General features: G+C 40.4%; 1 protein-coding gene across 1 annotated transcript in view; it reads right to left on the reverse strand.

Annotated features, from left to right (window-relative positions):
• Nucleotides 1-784: 784 nt before the first annotated feature.
• Nucleotides 785-19,636, reverse strand: part of KCNQ1 (potassium voltage-gated channel subfamily Q member 1) — a 328,778-nt gene continuing 309,926 nt past the window's right edge. Inside the window, exon 16 of the mRNA XM_066552168.1 lies at nt 785-1,383. Coding sequence (XP_066408265.1) covers nt 1,180-1,383 — 204 coding nt within the window. The 3' untranslated portion in view covers nt 785-1,179. The remainder of the gene's footprint in view (nt 1,384-19,636) is intronic.

A 19,636-nucleotide genomic window follows, 5' to 3' on the forward strand; every position in this document is an offset into this window, starting at 1 on the left:
TGTGTGAGAGCTCACACTGAGCCAACACTGTTGGTTTCATTGCAGTCATCCTGTGGGGCAGTGTGGTTCAGCCCCATGGGTCATAGCCGAGGCCCTCAATTCTCTAAATAAAGAGCTGGCACTTGTCAGTACCAACCCACTCTTGCAGGGGGTTGAGTTTCTCAAGACGTTATTCAAGAAAACATTAAAATTGCCGTATGTGCTGTGTGGATTAGAGATGCTTTCCTGAACTGAAATCCTGCAGGGATTATGGATGTTTTGTGAGTGGCCAGCTCAAACACTTGACCAGTGAAGTCCAGCCACTTCAGCCTCTAGTATTATTCTTGGCATCTGTAAGCTGAAAACCAGTAGATTTAGGAAGTAGAAAGCCTTCCTTTTAAAATGCTCAGGACAAGTACATTCAGACCACTGTGTTTTCTATTTATATATAAATTCTTTGGCAACAATTTTCTAGAAAGCAGAATGATTTTTTTGCTATATAATACTTTATTGTCTCCCCATGAAAAACTGATATCTTAGAAAATCTATAGCACTTTCCACTATAAATAGTATTGTTCCAGATTAAGGATTAGTTCCTCCCTGAAGAAAAACAGATTTTAAAAATCTGGTCATTATCTGATAACTGTTTATGTAGTAACACTAAAATAAAACAGAAAAAGAAAATCATTCAGTATGTGGTTTGTTATTGTCTAGAATGTTAGTGTATATTTATACAATAAAAACAACATAAGTTATCCTAGTTTGTTTTAAAAACCTTAGTAATAGAAATAAATTGCTATCTGCAGATTCATAAACAGAATGCATTTTTTTCCATCTAAGTTCAAGTATTATTAGAATATTATTATTACTATTATTATTATTATTATTACAGGAGCTCTAAATCCTTGCCATTTTGCCTGTCTTTACATCATTTTGGTCTTTTTGAGAAATAAGTTGTGATCATTTGTTCAGGAGCAAAATCATCGTGGAGCTTCCAGAAGTTTTTTTGCCTGGTGGAAGACAGCCCGGCAATCCTTTGGCTACTGTGGGTAACTTCAGCATGTTTGAGACTAGTGGTGTGGATACAGCAGTTGCACGATTTCTTGGTTGGCTGATGAACTTAATTTCTCCCTGGTTCTAAACACTCAGTCCCATTCAGAGGAGAAAAGTAGGAACAACCCAACCCAGCCTTGCACCACGTCAGGAGATGTCATCCTCGTTCCCTGCCGGTACTGTCAGCTGCTCGTAGGTGGGCAGGGTGTTGTTAGGGAGGAAAAGCTCGGAACTGACGCTGCTGTTGCCTCTCTGAGATGACCTGTTGTTGCCCTGATCCCCCTGCTGACGGGAAACCAGATGATGCAGCATGTCTGTGATGAGGTTCAGCTTCTGGTCCATTTGTGTGACCTACAAAGGCAAAGGGCCAAGTTGCTTAGGAGCAGCATGCAAGAAAATTGCAACAAACTGAGTGGCATATGTGTAATATTAATTAGGAATAGAGCAACCTCTGTGAAGATACCACAGATTCACAGTTCATCAAACAGATCATTAGGAATTTAATACAATAGGTCAGGGTTGGATGGGGACAAGCTTGCTAATACTCACCTCTAGTGTATGCTTTGACACTCATTTTATATCTGGCTGAACACATGACAAATAGGATTTTAAAGAGATCTGCTGGAATAGAGAACTAAGTCCCAGAACTGAATTTCTGTGGGCTTTTTTTTGTTAGTATTGTGTCCATTTTTTTTTTGGTTAAGTGATAAACTTGTAGCATGTTTCTATGCCCTAATAATACCAATATGCTCTAGTAAATAACTGCTTGACTTGCAGTGATCTAATCAACTCTTAAACTGGGATTGAGTGATGCTCTTTGCAATATTTGGGTTCAATTAACAACAACTCAGGCCACAAAATGCCCATTGGTGTTTTTGCTGCCATGAGTGAATAGCAGCTGGGAGCGGGACATGAGTCAGTTTTATGCTCTCAAAACCCAGTGACACAGCATTCCCTAGGATTGCCATCTGAAATGACATGATCCCCAGCAAGACAGAAACTAAGAATTCTAAGATGGCCTAAAATTAATTTCTTGACTGGGGGACTCCAGGTTCATCCTGTATCCATAATGCTCATTGTCTTCTTTAGACAGAGGCTCCTAAAATTATTTCTCTTCTCCCCCCCCCACCTCCTTTTTCCTGGTCTTTCTTTTAATGTTTAGGAGAAAATATAATTAAAAAGCTGATATCTAAAAGAGGTTAGGTTATGGATGTTTATTGGCATGTATCTGTGGTAGCCAGAGGAAAATTGAGAATTAGGTGTTTCTAGGAATGTCACTCCTTTTATCCGGCATTGGGAGTCTCCTCTCTGCACTGAGCAAAATATCCCAAGGGCAAGATAGGCACTTCTAGCTTCAAAGTCTTGCCCACTCTCTGACCCTTAGTGTGGTAAAAGCATTGAAATTAGGCAGTAAGACTCTGCCTTATGGCCTCCTAATAGCTTCTTCAAGCAAAATAAGAAAGCCTTGATTTTGTCATTGCAGTCTCTGACCCATTGATCCACAGGGATCCCAAAACACTGAGTAAATTCTAGGCAAAGAGATGTAGTACTTTTTAGAAAGGGAAAAGAAAGCAAACAGAAAAAAACCCCGTGATAGGAATAAATTGTTGCCTAAAATATCTGCTAGAAAGTACTGGAAGGCACATAAAACTGCCAGAGAGAGCATGAGTGGGAGCAATTTATATGTGCCTGGCTGTCATCCAAGTATCACACAGGATAGTAAAAGACAGTAAGGCTGAGCAGAACATCAACAAACCTGGAGGATTTCAGCAGAGACTAAAATGTTTTTCCACCATAGAGAAAATGCTGGGTTTTTTCAAACACTTTGTACAACTGGTAGGGAAGCAGATACAGTGATTTAAAAATATGAGGTGCCAGAGATTTATACTTTGCAGCTGGTTTTGAAAACATTAGGCAAAGCACCCTAGATGGTACATGAAACACTAGTAATTCTGGATGGAAATGGCTGTTGAAAGATGAGATTCTATGAAATGAGGAAGCTGAAGAACAGATAAGTTCAAGATTTCTAGAAGGAAACACAGATGGAAAACTGAGCATATCATCAGGTTCTCATGTCATCACTCTTTATTCCCTCCCTTAAAAAAAGACACATTTTGCCCAAATGGTGCCCATTACAGATGGCAAACTCATGATGCTCCAAGCGTCACAGCACAAATCAGTGGTAGTGAAACCTACAAAAATACCTCATTCCTGCATCCTCCACTGCCCAGGTATTGTTTTCTGAGACAACTCTGCTGGAAGGACTGCAGCGAAAGCCCCCACACAAACAGCTATCTTCAGAATGCAAAAGACAACTCTTCCTTCTACAAGAAATGTCTTTTTGCTAACTATTCTAAATGAACTGGGGGATTTTTATATGCATATGTGTCTTAATTTGTGATTCCAGGCAGGGATTACCAGAGGGAACACAGGCTGGAGATATATCTGGAAAACGTGCATTCATGAAACTCTTGCAGTGATGAACTATTAAACATGACAGTAGGTTGGACTGAGATCTGGATAGTCCTTCAACAGCTGTGCATCTTGGTGATGAAGTACTGGGGAGAAGTGAGAAGTGAATATTCTTGCTGGGAAATAAATTCCCAGAGATAATTGTCTAATTTCTTCTAGGCAACAAGGCCTGGCTGCTGCAGCTGTGGAGTGCAGGAGGCCCACAGAAGCAGAGGCAGGAGCTAATTGCTATTGAGCTGAGCCAGATGAGATTTAAAGTAAAGACCTTTGTCATCCATGCTCCTGCTCTTTGGGGTAGGGCTCTAAAGCCACAAAGATTTTGTGGAGGGAGGTCCAGAAAGCTGATTGTGTTTAGTTGTTGTTTAATCAGTTTTGCTTTCCATTTCCCAGGGGGTTCAGTGCCCCTGAAGGGCTTGCTCCAAGACACACTGGACTCAGTAGTAGATTTTGGCAAGCACAGACTCCCAGTGGCTTCAGTGGGCTCTGTACCGACCTTGGACTGAATTATCAATCCCAAATAGTAGTATATTCTTTGGATGTTACAAGAGAAGGTGCAGTCTGGATTTCTGTACATGGATCTTCTGCTTCTTGGGGCTCTATCAGAAAAGATGACATTGGCAAACAAGGCAGCAGTGGGCCCCCATTTTTAATTCTGCCAAAGGAGTATCTGCCTAAAGGATGAGATATTTTGAAAGGAGAAGTAAGAGCCACCAGAAGGCAGCTTCTACTGTCATCACAGGCCTCTGATGTACCAGAAAAAGAGGCTTGCTGGTGAACAGCCTGGCTTATTAATGTGCCCAATCTGCCTGTCATCATCCAAACACACATCCTGAAATACATCATTCACTTGCTTGCTGCAGAGATAATTATACCCACTAGAAAAATGTCATTGTGTGCAATATCCTTTTTATTAAGCCAGCTTTAGGCAATTAGCATGGAGAAATGTATCATCCCCCCTGAATCATACTTTCAAACACATTTACTTGATTAGAAATTAGCTCTGATGCCAGAAGGAATAAAAGTAAAGCAAACAGAAAAACTGCTGATGTTGCTCTAATCTTAACCGCTTTGAACAACTCTGATCTCTCTACTTAAAACAGCAAACATTGTTAATTACATAGAAAAATAACTCAGACTGATTTGTTTCCTTTAGGAAAAACTAAGTAAGCTCTTTGTAGCTGATTTATGTTTCATTAGAAGCATGATGTTTGGATGATCAGATTCTTTATATGCAAAATAATTTCCTTTGTATTTCACAGTTGTTGGGAAGAGGAAGCAGTGTTTGAAACTTCAGAAATTACACACCACAGTTATTCCTAAGTCTTACTGAAATATTGTATGAATACCAAATCTTTCCATCCTCTGAGTTTTGTTTAAAAAAAAACCACAACTCCAAGGATCATAGATTGAGCACAGATGGAGAGAAGATTTAAACAATTTTGAATCTCTCTTAGAAATGAATGAAATCCCATCCATGCAGTGCACTGAGAAAAAAAACAACCCAAAACCAAATAGTTCCTCATGAAGGCTGAAAGGTTAGCACACAAATCTTAAATGGCACATTATGAGGAAAAGTTAAAACATGCAGTTATAATAGCCTCTCTCCATCTCTCCTGTAGGCTCCCTTCAGGTGCTGGAAGGCCACGAGTAGGTCACTCCAAGGCCTTTCTTTTCCAGGCTGAACAATCCCAATTCTCATACCCTTAGTGACATGCACTTACAAAGGTAATAATATTTGTAAAGGGATCAAAGGCATTCCAGGAGGTGCTACTGAACAAGACAGAGACTGTTCTTGCTGAAAGAGCAAAATAATTTCCAATTAAAATTGTCTATTATTTTTTATCTATTAAAATTCTGCAAATCTTCACGCTGTATTAACTTGAAACACTTTTTAATTTTAAGCTTTCATAAAAAGTTCATGGTTTGATCCGGAACATAGTGTGTAGCAATGAATTTATTTCCTTGATTTTAAAAACAAAACAACCAAACCAAAACAAAACACAGAAGCCTGGTTGGCTCCAGGGACAGCTCCAGGGACAGAAGGGTCTCTTTTAGGCTCCCCTGTAATGGAGAACTAAAGGCTAGCACTTTGGAGACCTACTCCCAAAACTAATTATAGGAATTTACCAGGAAAAGGCAATCACAGACACAATTACAGAGCTGAGTGGAACAGTATTTTCAGCCATGGGAAGCTGAAGGACAAAATTTTGAGTTTGGCATAATTTCAGCCACGAAGACCACAAATTATTAATAGGTTATCCCAAGTATTGCTCCATAATCTGCAGAGATCAAGGTTGATTAATACTGTTGATTAAAGCTGTGTCATCTGCTTGTCATTCTCATCCTCAGAGATTTTAAAAGTAAATATTAAGGGTAAAAATCATAGTCCCTTTGAATAGAATGCTGTTTTATAACTACCTATGTTCTTAACACGGTTCGCTGATTAAACAGATTTTTTTGTCCGAAATGAAGAGAATTTTTATCAGCTCATTGCTCACTCAGTGAGTTCAGGGGGGCTGTCCTTGTTCTCAGTAAAGAGAGCCAAGCATGAAGCTGCTAAAGGAGAAGAGGGAAACCAGGATGCAAGCAACACTTGGCTGAATGAAAATGTGATAAAGGAAAATTTCAGCTGCTTTTACAACATTAAACTCCCAAGTCTGCTGCCCTGACTTAACTAACATTCATTCCTGTGGGTGCAGCTTTTTGGCTCAAAGAGAACTGATTATTTAAGGCACTTTTTCAAAACAGCCAAAAAAGATTGGGGAGACCTTCATGTATTCAGCACTTCTAGTGGCCTCTTACTAAGGAGGACCCTATTGTTCTGCAGTGTAGCAAACTTCTGGGGGAATAAAAAAATGATGCTTTCTTTGAGCATCTCTCCACATTGTAGCAAATCTCTAATGTGTCTGCTGTTCAGTACCATACTGAATAATAAGGTAGCTTTATCTTTCATAAAAACACACAAAAAAGTCATTTCTGCCAACAGAATAATCACCAGGCACACCAATGACTCAGCTGGAGAGAAGATGAAAGGCAAAAAATATTCCATAACTTATGATACCTGTTAATGGCAATGTTATGAAGGAATGTATCAGTATCCAGTGGTACTTAACACTGAGACTGCTCTGGAAGAAAACGTGCTTATAAATCACAGTTGTCTTTGGTGGGATTCTTCCTATTTAAGTTCTTCAGAATACTTGAGGAAGCTTCAGAGAGAAACTCCCTGGCTCCTCTTCTTGCTAAGGCCTCTCACATGTTGGTATCAGCATTTCTGTAAGTTAATGCTTTATGCTGGAGCATAAAAGTTAATGCTCTGAGGACAGGAACAGGAATGATGTTAGGAGGGGCTTTCTGGAGGAGCTCAGGGATAGGTATGGGAATCCTCACAGAGAATTGATTTTAAAGATTTCTCTATAATAGTGGCAGGAGAGACCAATGGTTTCAGTATTATTAAGGAACATTTCTTTCTTCAGGTGCATGATTCTTCAAAAATCATAGAATGTGCCTCCCTTCCATTTGCAATGCCCAAGATCCCAGATTCTTGCAAAACCCCCTATCAGAACTTCCATCTTTGATGTGTTTACTTTGTTGCCTGAGATGAGGCAGCAGTTTTGCTGGAGGTTATATTTCTGCCCCTGAGGTGTTTAAAGGAGAATGTAATCTGCATGAAGGGAGATTTGCTCTCCAGACTGTCTGTACTTTCTTTGAGAGTTGGACAAAGAAGAAAATATGTGTGTGGTGTCCAGGGGAAGGATAGAAGAAGTGGAGCTAGTGAAAAAACACTACTGTAAGACTGATCATTGCTCAGAAAACAGGAAGGCTGAGGTTCTGAAGAACAAGATTGACAGGTTTTGAGGGTTGCATGAAAAAGAAGTCTCTTTCTAGTCAATGAAAACATATGAACACTGTAACCACTGTCTTAACCACTGACAAATAAAATGGGTATTTTTCAGACAAAGTGTATCTTTGGAAAGAAAGGCACTTGCTACACCCTGAGTTCTAAAATCAGCTCTCTTGCCTAAAGCTATCAGTGACAATCTCTGCTTCGACATACTAAAAATGGTTCTGTTTTTTCAATAAACTGAGATTGTTGCTGCTCTCGTCTTGCTGTGTATTTTTATAGGAAAATATTTATCTTACACTTCTCAAAAGCATAAAAACCATCTACTTTTTGTAGTAAGAGCCCTTGAACAGCTGCTGAGAATTCGTCATTGATCAGGGTGTGCTGCCTGTGCATTCAACAGGGGGGGATGATGCTGGGGAGAAAATTCTGAGCCATGGAGCCAGGATCAGAGCTCAGCAACAACCAGGATTTATAAACCAGTTGCTGGCTCTGATTCTCCAGAAGTTATCTTGCTATCAGTGAACTATTACAAAGGGCTTGACTTCTACAGTAAATTCCTAATGCACTGGAAAGAAACTCAGTTTTGTACCACAATTTTTAAAAATTGCTTTGGGAATTAAACAGCAACACCAGCATGTAGCCATTTGATTACTGACTGTAATACTTGTGGCATTATAAAGTAGTTTTTGTTCGTTTGAAGAATTTTGTTCTGGTTGTGCAGCACAAGATCTAGGGTAGCAAATGCTCAAGCTATAGGAAATGGGAGAAATTACATGGTTGATTTATGCATCTGTTCTTTCTATTAGGATTGGGAAAGCAATTTTGATTAGCAAGTAACTAAACTGCATAGAATTATTTTTCTTTTCCAAATGTTCTTTTTCTCAAAGAAAAGCATGTTTTTCTAAAAGCTTCCTCAAAGTTTCTGGAAATATGACACCTCTGGTTAACTATTCACTCAGCTCCATTTCTTTAATGATTCTTAGGAGAGGGTAGGTTACAACTATGATGTTGTTTTTCAGATTAGGTGTCTCCCCTGAATTATATTTGAAACCAGTGGCAGTAAGAGACATGCTCTGATGGGTGAAAAACTGATATGAAAAATCCACTTCAGTAATATGTGATGGAATAAATAATACAATATGAAATACAGCAGACCAAATAAAGAATATTAGCAGCAGGTTATCAAAACTCTCTTCTATGATACTGCCACTTTTCCCTATGAAGAAACAAGCACCAACAACAGATGTTGTGCTTATGTAAGAGAGCAATTCCTTTAAGATTTTAAAAATTTTGAGGAATAAGTAGAAATCAAAGGTTACAAACAAATTAGTTTGGTTTTTTAGAGGTAACCTTCATAAGATTATTTGTCTATAACTTGCTGCTTGACTAACAGAAGCAAGGTAAGATGAATACAAACCACTCCTTCTAACAAAGAGGTCACTAGGATGCTGGCAATTGGGAGAATTAAATTACAGGAGAATGAAATGCATTTGGTCATGGACTGTTAGGGAGTGTAAGACCTTGAAAGATTTCGGAACAGCGCTTCTTTTAGGAATTTTTTTTTCTGGGTTCAAACTGGAAGAGGGGCAATTTAGGCTAGGTGTAAGGAAGAAATTCTTTGCTCTGAGGCTGGTGAGATACTGGAACAAGCTGCACAGAGAAGTTATGGATGCCCCATCCCTGGAAGTGTTTGATGCTAGGTTGGATGGGGCTCTGAGCAGCCTAGTCTTGTGGAAGGTGTTCCCATAGCAGGGGGTTGGAACTGGATGATCTTAAGGTCCCTTCCAACCCAGGCCATTCTATGATGATTCCATGATTCTTTTAGAAGTGGAGAGGATTCAGAAAGGCTTGAGGGCAAAAATGTTGGGAAGGAATGACCTAAAATGCTAGTAAATCAAGATAGGAATGAGCACCATGATGGATGTGACTGCAGGAGATGGTCAGAAGCAGGACTGGAAACAGCTGCCACTGAAGAAGAGAGCAGAGAACTGGGGTCTCTGTTCAGCGCTTTTCTTGCCATTATTAACAACTTGCAAAAATATTTGGCTTCTTTAAAGCAACCAAACTGTTGGAAATCAGCTGTTCCTGAGAGTCTTTCTTTAGTTCTTGGTGTAGTCTTGGGCCACGAGGCCCATCTGCTGCCTCACCACTCCCCAGGCCTGTCCTGCTGGCCTCCCAGCGCTCAGTCCATGCCCAGATGTTTGCAATGCTCGCAGATCTATCTGGCATCCAGAAAGCTATAGCCAAGCAATTAAAATTTGTGGTTGACTCTTGTTTTAGATAAATCAGATGAGACTTAAAACACATGGAAATTTTCAAGTTAGAACAGCATCCAAAATCTACAGTCTTTGGCCCAGCACTGCCTCAGGATACAGCAATTTTTTTTTCTCTAAAATATTACAAAGGTCAGATTTTTTTTTAACCCTTTCCTCTAAATTAGCAGTGTATCAGTAGATAAACAAGGGAGTTTGGAATATTTTTCCCTCCTTGCATGAAGCCAGGAAAGTGAAGGTGAGGGTCTTGTCTCTAAATATAACTTTCATCAGAAACTACCAAAGATGATCAAATCCCCCTATCCTATTAACTGAATACTCTGATATTTTCAAGAATTAGCTTATCTTTATTAACTATAGCCCCACCTTCAGGAAACAGTATCTCTCTGACCAGACGCAACTTTCCTCCCTCTCAGTTTAAAGATAAGACATGAGTTGGCAAGAAGGGAGGGATTCTTTCTTTACAAGTGAATCAATGATACCAGAAGTATTAGAAGTTAATGTATCTGCAAAAATTGCTGGATATCCATCCAGCACCATAATCATAAACAGCTTCCCGAATTATGCTTAAATTGAAATCCAGCCTTATGGAGGATGGGAAACAGGCTTGAGATAACAAGAAATATAGTGGAAATATTGATCAAAGAAACTAGGAAAAAAAAAAGCCCCTTATCTCTCTGTAATAGTTTGAATAGAATAAATGATGGCCATATTCAGGGCCAGGAGTTGGCCTTTGATGATCCTTGTGGGTCCCTTCCCACTCAGGATGGTCTACGATTCCATGTTTAGCATCTGCAGCACTGTGCAAACCTGGGTGCACCTAAGCACAGCAGATAAGTCCTGTTATTGCCAGCACAGCGTGGGGGAAACTGAGGCAGCACAGCCAGCAGCCCACCTTCAGATACAATAACCATTCCTAACATCAGCTTGGATGAGTGTCTCTAACAAAACCTTGAAAATACTCTCCCTGTCCTGGACACATCTTCCAGTCTCAAGGAAAACCTCACAGCACCTTTCTGGTTTCTATTATGGAGACAGGGGGTTGGAAAACAGGTTGCTTTCTCATTCTCAATCACATTCTTGTCCAGCAAAACGTTTCTCCGCAGGGTCCCTCTGGTTGAACACCCTGGTACCTATCTGCAGAGGAAAGAAAGGCTCTCTGTTTGGCTAACAGGCACTTGTATTTCAGATGCTCCAGCTCCACAGATGTGAAGAAAACTCCCTGTGGCTCTTGCCTCTGGAGGACCCTTTCTGCTGGCTGCGCCACAGAAGTACAGCCTCTGAATATCACTCCATATTTTCCTTGTCAGGAGTTTGGCTGTCAGACAACAGCTTTCCCCAAGCTGTAGATTCCCGTTCCCCGTGTGGAACAGTGGCATATTTACAGCACTTTGGGGTTAAAAAGTGTAGAGTACAAGACCCAACTGGCATAAAAATATGTCCAAAACTCCTCTCCCCAACAAAATAAACCCCAAACCAACCCAACCCCCACTGTCCCCCTCCTCCCAATAAAGAAAACAAAAGTGACTAATCTTGACCTCTCTCCAAAGGGGAATGTTTTGCTTCTTGAATCCTTGGCTCTGGCTCTTGTATGATACTGGGACTATGACTAATAACCTCTTGCCAGAATACTGCTGATAATTTCACCTTTGAGTAGCTGTTCTCATTCTGGACCATCACAGTATGCACTTAAGTTGCCAAGATTTCATTTAAAAAAAAAACAAAGAGTAAGATATACACTCATAATCCCCTGTGTTAGAAATACATTTTTCAGCTTTAACTGTAAGGTTTTGCCTGACAATTTTTCCTCCTTCCTCCAAACTGTTATTTTTCAGATGCCTGCTACGAAATGGTTCCCTTTTTCCTTCCTTTCCCTCAAACACTTTTTCTAATTCAAAACAGATTTGAGACTGCTGCTCTTTTTAAAGCAAATCTGCCATGTATCATGTCGTGTTAGGTCAGCACTGCTTATGTTATGCTTTGCACTTCACCCAAATGAGGCATCCATGCTGCTTTTCAAAGGGAATAAAGCCAGACTAGGTGTAGTGGCTTTCATAGCTGGAACAGATCCACAGGTTATGGATCTGATCTTATGGCATGGCACTGCGAAGGACATCACTATCTGCCTTTTTACTCAAAAAGTTAAAAGCAAAGGTAACTTCAACTGTTATCTCAAAAAAGTGGGTTTTTTTGGCCAGGTCCTTTTCAGCATCCAGATTCTACTAATTATTTATAATTTGATAGTTACTATATGGGCAAAAAGGGCATAAACCCATTAGTACTTAAAATGAGCTTAAAAAATGAGTAACCATATGATGACTTCTGCAGCAATCAAAACTGGAAAGGTAAAAAGAGTGGGGGAGAGAAAGGGAGAGAAGCAATTACAACAACAGTGAGTTTTGAGTGAGTTTTCCCTGAGGGCTGCTGGTAATTAAACTAACAGCAACATGAATCTCTGTTTGATGTGGTCATGAATATGTTTTCAAAAGAAAAATCTTTAAAAAGATTCTTTCAAGAGAAATTTTTAGAGAACAAGCTCAGCATGAATAATTAGACCAGAAATACTTTGATAAATATTATTATGGGGAAGTCATTTATGGGCCATGGCATCTGTAGGTTAGAAATCCTGATGATAAATAAGGTGGCGAGTTTGCACCCATTTTGAACACACAAAACCAGGGCTGTGTTCCTGTTGGCTTGAGCCTGCTCCTCAGAAAGGAGGCGGCCTCTTGTTTTGCCATTGCATTAAGCTTTACAAAGACACAGATGCAAGACAGAAAATTTCAGTGGGAAAGCTCAGTGGAACGAAAGAAAACCACACACAATTCCAAAGGCACTTTTCATTCCCAGGGGCTGCACAGAGATCAGAGGTGAAATTCAGTGGTGATAAAAAGTCTGTGAGCCCACTCTACTCCCCCAGCCTTTCGAAACATCATTCAATCCTGCTGAAATCATATCCCTGGAAATATCTCCTTCAGAAACTTCTGAATATAAAACCACTTGCATTTTGTAGAAATTTAAGCATCCAGCAAAACCCCGCTGAAATCCAGAGAAGATGCAGGTGATCTGCACCCTCTAAAATCAACGGACATCCCAAAGGCACATTTCATTTGTTTCATTTGAGCACTTCAAAAAGTGGAGGCAGCTACAATCAATCACAAGCCAGCAAATAACCAATGAGTGAACTAGAATGTAATATATTTACCAGTGGAAACTCATGTTTACAAGGAAAAGAAACTGCTTGTTGGCTGTCATGGTGTTATTCATAAAGGCAAACTAGGAGATCTTCGGGATACCAGGAGCAAAACTACAACAAAGGCAACCAACTGCTAATGAAGAAGGGTTTTCAGTCAAATTTCATGGGTCATACAAAGTCATTACCATGCCTGCAGGAGTTCAACAGCTCTGCCAGTTGAATTCGGGGGGAATGAAGTGATTATTTTGTTACGCATTTTGTAGTTTTAAACATTTTTGCTTAACATTTCAAATTCTGAAGCCAACCAGCTATGCAAGAATATCAGCTTCAATTTCCAGAGTTAACTTCTGACCAACTTTCTTGCAGAGGAAACCTCAAAAACAGGTCTTCTCTATACACCAAGGTACCAAAACCTAGATTTTAAAGACTCATATCTGTTCCCTTTTTTTCCTACTGCTTAAATAAAACCTTATGGTGTTAAGCCAATTTCCCAAGACTTTGGAGGCTTCATACATTTTGAAAACTAAGAGACAGATAATTTGACTGCTACTGGTGGCAAGTTCTGCATGGGTTAACTTTCCCAATTCATTGCAGATTTCCCTCTGGTTTTGAGTCAGTTAAAATATCAAGGCTCTTTTCCATAACATTTTAAGCTATAATGCCTTCAAAAGTAAGCAAATGTTCCTGACAAAATAACATGGTTGAAAAATGTAATGGATGACCAAGATAACAAAAAATCCTTAGTGCATTTCTTTGTCAGTAACTTCTTCTAGGAATACAGCCAGGCTGGGCATTTGTTTGGATGGTAAACCATGACTCAAAAGTGGATCTCTTGGCAGCACAAGCAACTGCACTGTGGTGGAAGCAAAAGGCTCACAGTCTTTCCTAGCTGATTAATCATTGTGACAGGCTTGAAGACTAAATGATCTGCCCAGCTCCAGATGTTAGATGTGCATCCACTTCTTACTCTTCTGGTTCTTAGGCAGTAGCCTGAATTGCTCATTCTGAAGATAATGATGGCCATTTACTGTTCAAAACTAAAAAGAGCTTTGGGCTTTGTAATATTATATTATGATAGAGGAGGCTACTACACAAGATCACACAGCACATATAGTCTAGACATGATGAAATGCTGGAAGACTCTTCAGGCAGAGGTGGTGACAGTCTTGACCATAAAGCTTTGTGACATTCCCCCTCTCCATTTCCCCCCTCCAACCAGGACTGTTATAATCGCACAGAGGCAGAGCATGAACACGTGGCTGGCTCTCTCCCATCCAGCCCCTGCCATCGAGGGCTGCACTATCCCTGTTAAATCAATAACAAAATGCAGCTTCTTAGTGATGGGGAGGCAGCATCTGTTTCACAGCACAGGGTAACACTCCTCAGCCTTTACAGAGAGGAACAAAAAGCAGTGATACAGTGAAAGCAGGGGAAAGCATCATGGGGGCATAAAGAAGGTACTGAATCCTGTCTGAGACAGCCAAAGAGCTCTACAGGACCTTCAGTAGCTGCAAGTCACGAGAGACATCGTCACATAAAGGGTGCTCCTCCACAGAGAGGGACCAAGTCTGTCTTGGGCATTCACCAGGGAGACTTCAGTGACAGTGGCACTCCAGGAAGGGAACAGCAGAGAGTCAGCACCCTGTGTCTGAGGCAAGCTGCAGCCTGCTCCTCCTGGAGATTGATCATGGCTGTTCACAGGGGCCAGACCATGCTTTGCTTGGAAGATCTGGGTAACACCACACGAACTGGTTTAGCTGCAGGCATTTCCTATTTTCTCTACATATTTTCCTCGAATGAGGGAAAAAGGTTACTCTGGAGTAATCTGTTTTCTTTGTTCTGTTAATCTCTTTTGTTAAGTAGTATTTTTGCCCCAGTCCAATAGATAGACTAATCAGCTACTCAGGAGAAATTCATTCACCCCTAATCATGCAAGCTTTGAAAAAAGTTGTCACATAGTACCTACTAAGGACTTTACAGATTAAAATGCCAACATAATTCAGAATTAATAAAGATTTTTTCATCCATTTTCACGGGTGACTGTATGTGATTTGACTAACAGCTTTAGCTCTGACACATCTGCTCTGAAATGTGAAAGAGCTTTACTTCAGTCTCAAACATCACAGCTCCTTTAGGGTGCAAGATGCTTCTGCTCCTAATACCTGAACTGTTGATTTATATTTTCATGGAATCACAGAATGTCCTGGAAGGGACCCTAAATATCATCTTATGGTTCCAACACCCCTGCCATGGGCAGGGACACCTTCCACTAGACCAGGTTGCTCAGAACCCCATCCAGCCTGGACTTGCAAATACCATGGCCATCAAGAAATAAACTTTTCAAGTTATATCTAAGTTTTAAGATAAATCCAGAACAGCAGTGGGAATAACAAAGATTATAAACATGATCAAGTGCTTCTGTTTTCATTTTTGACTTCCAAGCCTCAAAATGTTTATCACACTCAGTAGTCATGGCTGAGGAAATGGAAACAACAGAAAGTGAAATGGCTTGCCTCAGGTTCTGCAGAAAACAATGTCTGAGCCAATAACAGCACCTACACTGCCTGAGACCCCCACAATAACCACACCAGTGCATGTTTCTAGAAGGGACAAGGACTGTCATAATGACACAAGTGTCTGACACTGCCTCTTAAAAGCTGACTTTCAGAGAGGACACAGGAGGTCTGGTTGCACTTACTCTTCTCTGGCTCAGGGAGTACTCACAGTGCACATGTGCCAGTGAGTGCACCATGTGGGACCAGCTCTGATATGCATTATTTATACAACAGCTCTACTGACTTAAAAACTAATAAATCCACAGCCTGCAGATGATGTGCAGACACACAGACACATCATCACAAATATAACTTTATCGTGATTCTTTGTGTTTTCCTCCCCTGTTGCTGCACAACAGAGCATCTAGTACAATAGCAAAATAAGCCTCTGGCTAAAGCTAAGCTTGTTCAAATCACAGCATCTCTCCAATGCAATAGAAATAAGTGCCATTTTCCAGGGAACCGTTTCTACAGGAATATTTCACGCAGAGGAAACGCTGTCAAGCTTGTTTGCAATGCCTTGCTGCAAAATGCTCCACACTTCCCTTACTCTCTGAGTGCCCTCGACTCCTGGTGAGCTTTTCACTGAGGAAGATCCATGTATTTGGATAGAAGTGAAGCACATAGTCTGTAACTTTGCACAATACAAGTGAAAGCACAATACAAGAGGTCAAAATGAGGTTTCTCTCCTTATGTATTGTAATTATGGTCTGTTTATAATTCTACAGTTAATTTAGGGCTTGTATGTCCCCGCTGGACAAAGCAGCTTGCCCTGTGTGGAAAATGACATTAACTCAATCTTTGCAGACTGTCCCTGAGCCTCCAAATGCTTTTGTTAGTACAGTGAACACCTGTACTAATTACGCACTTCACTCACTTGGGGGGTCACTGCTCATGGCAAAGGTTTTAAATCAGCCACCCCAGGAGACAGACATCATTATATTTCTGGAGCAGTCATTCCAGTGCTGCAAAACTAGGCAACCCTGGAAACAGATTCACACTCTGAAGTCTCTAAAGGTGAAAGACCGGGATACCCCATTGCTGGACACAAAATACTGGAATGAATAGAGGAAATGAAGAGAGTAATCAGAAACTGCTGTTGAAATCTGAAGTTTAGCACTATTTTTAGTGATTCTGTGATTCTTCTGACTTTCATATGAATAACATTTTTTTCCCATCTCTCATTATATACCAATGCCTGACACAGCAAAACTTGTAAGCATTGGAGAAATGCTAAATAATTTAATTTTACTCACTTTGTGATTCACATGTGCTATTTATGCACCCAGTTATGCTGGAACTCAAATGCCAAGGTCAGCATTCATTTCTTTCACTGATGTAGTTCCCCATGAAGTCATGTTCAGTCCTTCCTAGAAAGTCCCTGTTCACACTGATGCTAATCAGCACTGGTACTTCCCTTAGCTCAATATGCAAAACGTGCAGAATCAATGGCACATTATGTGAAAACCAGCATCTAAGTGGCTGCAGGGGGCAGAGATATCTGCATTTCACATTACTCTTCCCCTAATCACTGCATGTAAAAGCTGTCAGCAGGTTTGTCACTGGGAAATCACAGAGCAGAAGGTTACTTTAGGTAGGTGCTGCCTTCAATTAAACACACGCCAAGGTGTCATGCTGCCCCCAGTACCCAAATAACAACAGCATTTTCCAAAGACAAGAAGCACTGAGGGTGTGGGCAGAGGTCTCCATCCAGCTTTTTGCAGCTGCTCTGTGCCCCAGTGCCATATATAGGGTAAATAAAAGGGAAGCAGAGGCAGGATTTGTTCAGAAATAGCAAAGAACAGGAGCCAGGGCAGAAAAATAATGGAGAGCCAGGGCAGAGAAGGGATCCTTGAAGGATTTGGCATCTTCACAACTGCCTCCTATGTGAATGCTAAAAAGGATGCAAATGACCAAATACACAAATTCTTCCTAAAGTGCCTAGGAACTATAACATTCAAGCTAAAGGCAATGAATCAAAATATTTTCTATCAAATTATCTCCAAACTCTTTAATCTGTACTTCATCTGTACAAGCACACAGCATAAATTTTCATGGACATGTAGATGCAAATTTTTTCTACCATTTGTGTGACCCTTTTCAGCCAGATTCATTAGGCAACGTTGGAAAAACAATAATGCCTTTAGCTCTGTGTACTGCATGAGCCCCTCTCTCTCCCTCGGCTGACTCAGGAACGGGACATGTTTTGCAACAATGTCGCCTAAATATACAATAGTCCCAGTTCACTCCTCTTTCATTCCAGAGTAAATGAGGAGTAAACTTATTGATGTCAATGGGATTAAGGTAATATAAATGCCCTGAAAAGATGGATCACAGCTAGCACTCAGAAGAGCACACTCCAAAGGTTTGTCCACTCGCACGCAACATATCCCCTACAGTAACAGAACCTAGTAAATGACACGTCACTGCAAAGAACTCCTGTGACTAAATGGTGCATTGTGTAAAGCAAACCTTTCTTCAGTGCACAGAGACAGTCTTTTCTTTTACTTTTTAAAACCCAACCCTGTCATGCAAATTCTAGCCAAGCCTTTACTGTTCTGTTATTCAAATTTCTTAAAACTTCACAGCTTCATAGAAAATATACTATTAAAAAAAAAACCAAAACAACAACTTAAACAGAAAACACGAAACTTGGCAGGGAATATTCAGACAAACTATAGTCTTGGAAAAGAAATTGCAAGGTTTCTAGCATACACTGTAAAAGTAATGAAAACCAAAAGTTTATCTGAAGTGTAATTCAAAGAAATGTGTTTGCATTGTTTTCAGATAAAACAATCCTGAGGCCATGTGTAAAAGTCCTGAACTGCAGGACAGTAATGAGTTTGTGAATCAGGACCGTAAATTCCCTTGCTGTGAATGTGGGAGCCATCAGGAGCACACAGGATTGAGTCAGCACTTACCAAGGCACATACATACAGCCCAGGCCACTCAAGTCTCCCAAGTGCCATTTATCATTTCCTGACAGAACAGTTTCTTGGCAAGCCTCCTTTAAAAACAAATTTTTTCCAAAACAACCAACCATTCCAGCAGGCTATGAATACCACCATAATTTGGTCTATTTTTCATATCAAGTAGACTATGGGCTCTGGTTTTCAGTTAATTAAAGAAACCTTCTTTTCAGATTTCCAAACGTCGTTTGCAGCAGGGTAGAACCCACAGTGAGCCAGCCCTAAAACAGTGCCAGTTACAGACTGAACTGTATGGAAATGGAAGGAAAATCCCCAAAACATAAATAAACCCAGGGTTTGAAGTTGCAAAGCCCAGCTTACATAACACCAAATTTGGTTGCCCTGCCAAACTGTTAAATTTGGTCTCAGATGAAAATTGCTGTCTTGGGCTTGACTGTGTTTCATTCCCCTGAATGTGTAATGGCTCTGAGCTGTCTGTCGGAATTTGAACTCCAAATGTTGTTGTTGTTATTAATTATTATTGCTATTCCTACTACACACTAATAGCACTTCAGGTCTACACATACAGAGAAGCAGCCCTTGCCTTGAAAAATGCACGATCTAAAGAGATGAGATAAAACAAGGGGTGGAGCAAAGATCAGATTTTCATTCCTGTTTTAAACATATGCAACTGAGATATGGAGGGATTAAATGTCTTTCCTGTGCTCACACATAAAATATCTGGGGCTAAACCTAGGAACTGAACCAATGTTTTTCAGTTCAAACCAACTTCATCTTCCTTCATTAACGCTTTACTTACTAACTACAAGTCTACTCCAACCTGTGTTTATAAGCTGAGATCTCAGAGCTGCGTTCAGTCCCTAGGGACAGAGGCTCCAAGCACAGAGGGGAAACAGCAGCCCTCTGACCTCTTGCAAGAATATATATGCTCATTTAGCAGTAGTTACTCAGGAACTTATCACCTAAAGCTTTAGAAAAATACAGCTTAGGAAATAAAGTCCCATATTCTGATTTCTTATTTAGTGAAGGAAGTCTGGATTCTGCTGTTTCTCTGCAGAGTTCTCTATGCAAGCAGCCACAGAAACAACAAACTGTGCCATGCTTCAGGGAAAAAGTAAATAGTCACTTAAGGGATTTCTCTAAACATCTGACCTGCAGCTTACACATTCTTACTAAAAAAAAAAGAAGGGAAAGAAAGAGTGGTTATGCATCTTTCAGTAAAGAATTCTATTACTTGGTCTTCAGAAGAGTTTTGTCAGCCTAAGTGATGTGACCATTTAGATGGGGAGCCTGTTCCAGTGTCCAACCACCCTCTGGGTGAAGAATTTTTTCCT

This window comes from Molothrus aeneus, chromosome 6 (genome assembly GCF_037042795.1).
Source record: "Molothrus aeneus isolate 106 chromosome 6, BPBGC_Maene_1.0, whole genome shotgun sequence".
NCBI lineage: Eukaryota > Metazoa > Chordata > Aves > Passeriformes > Icteridae > Molothrus > Molothrus aeneus.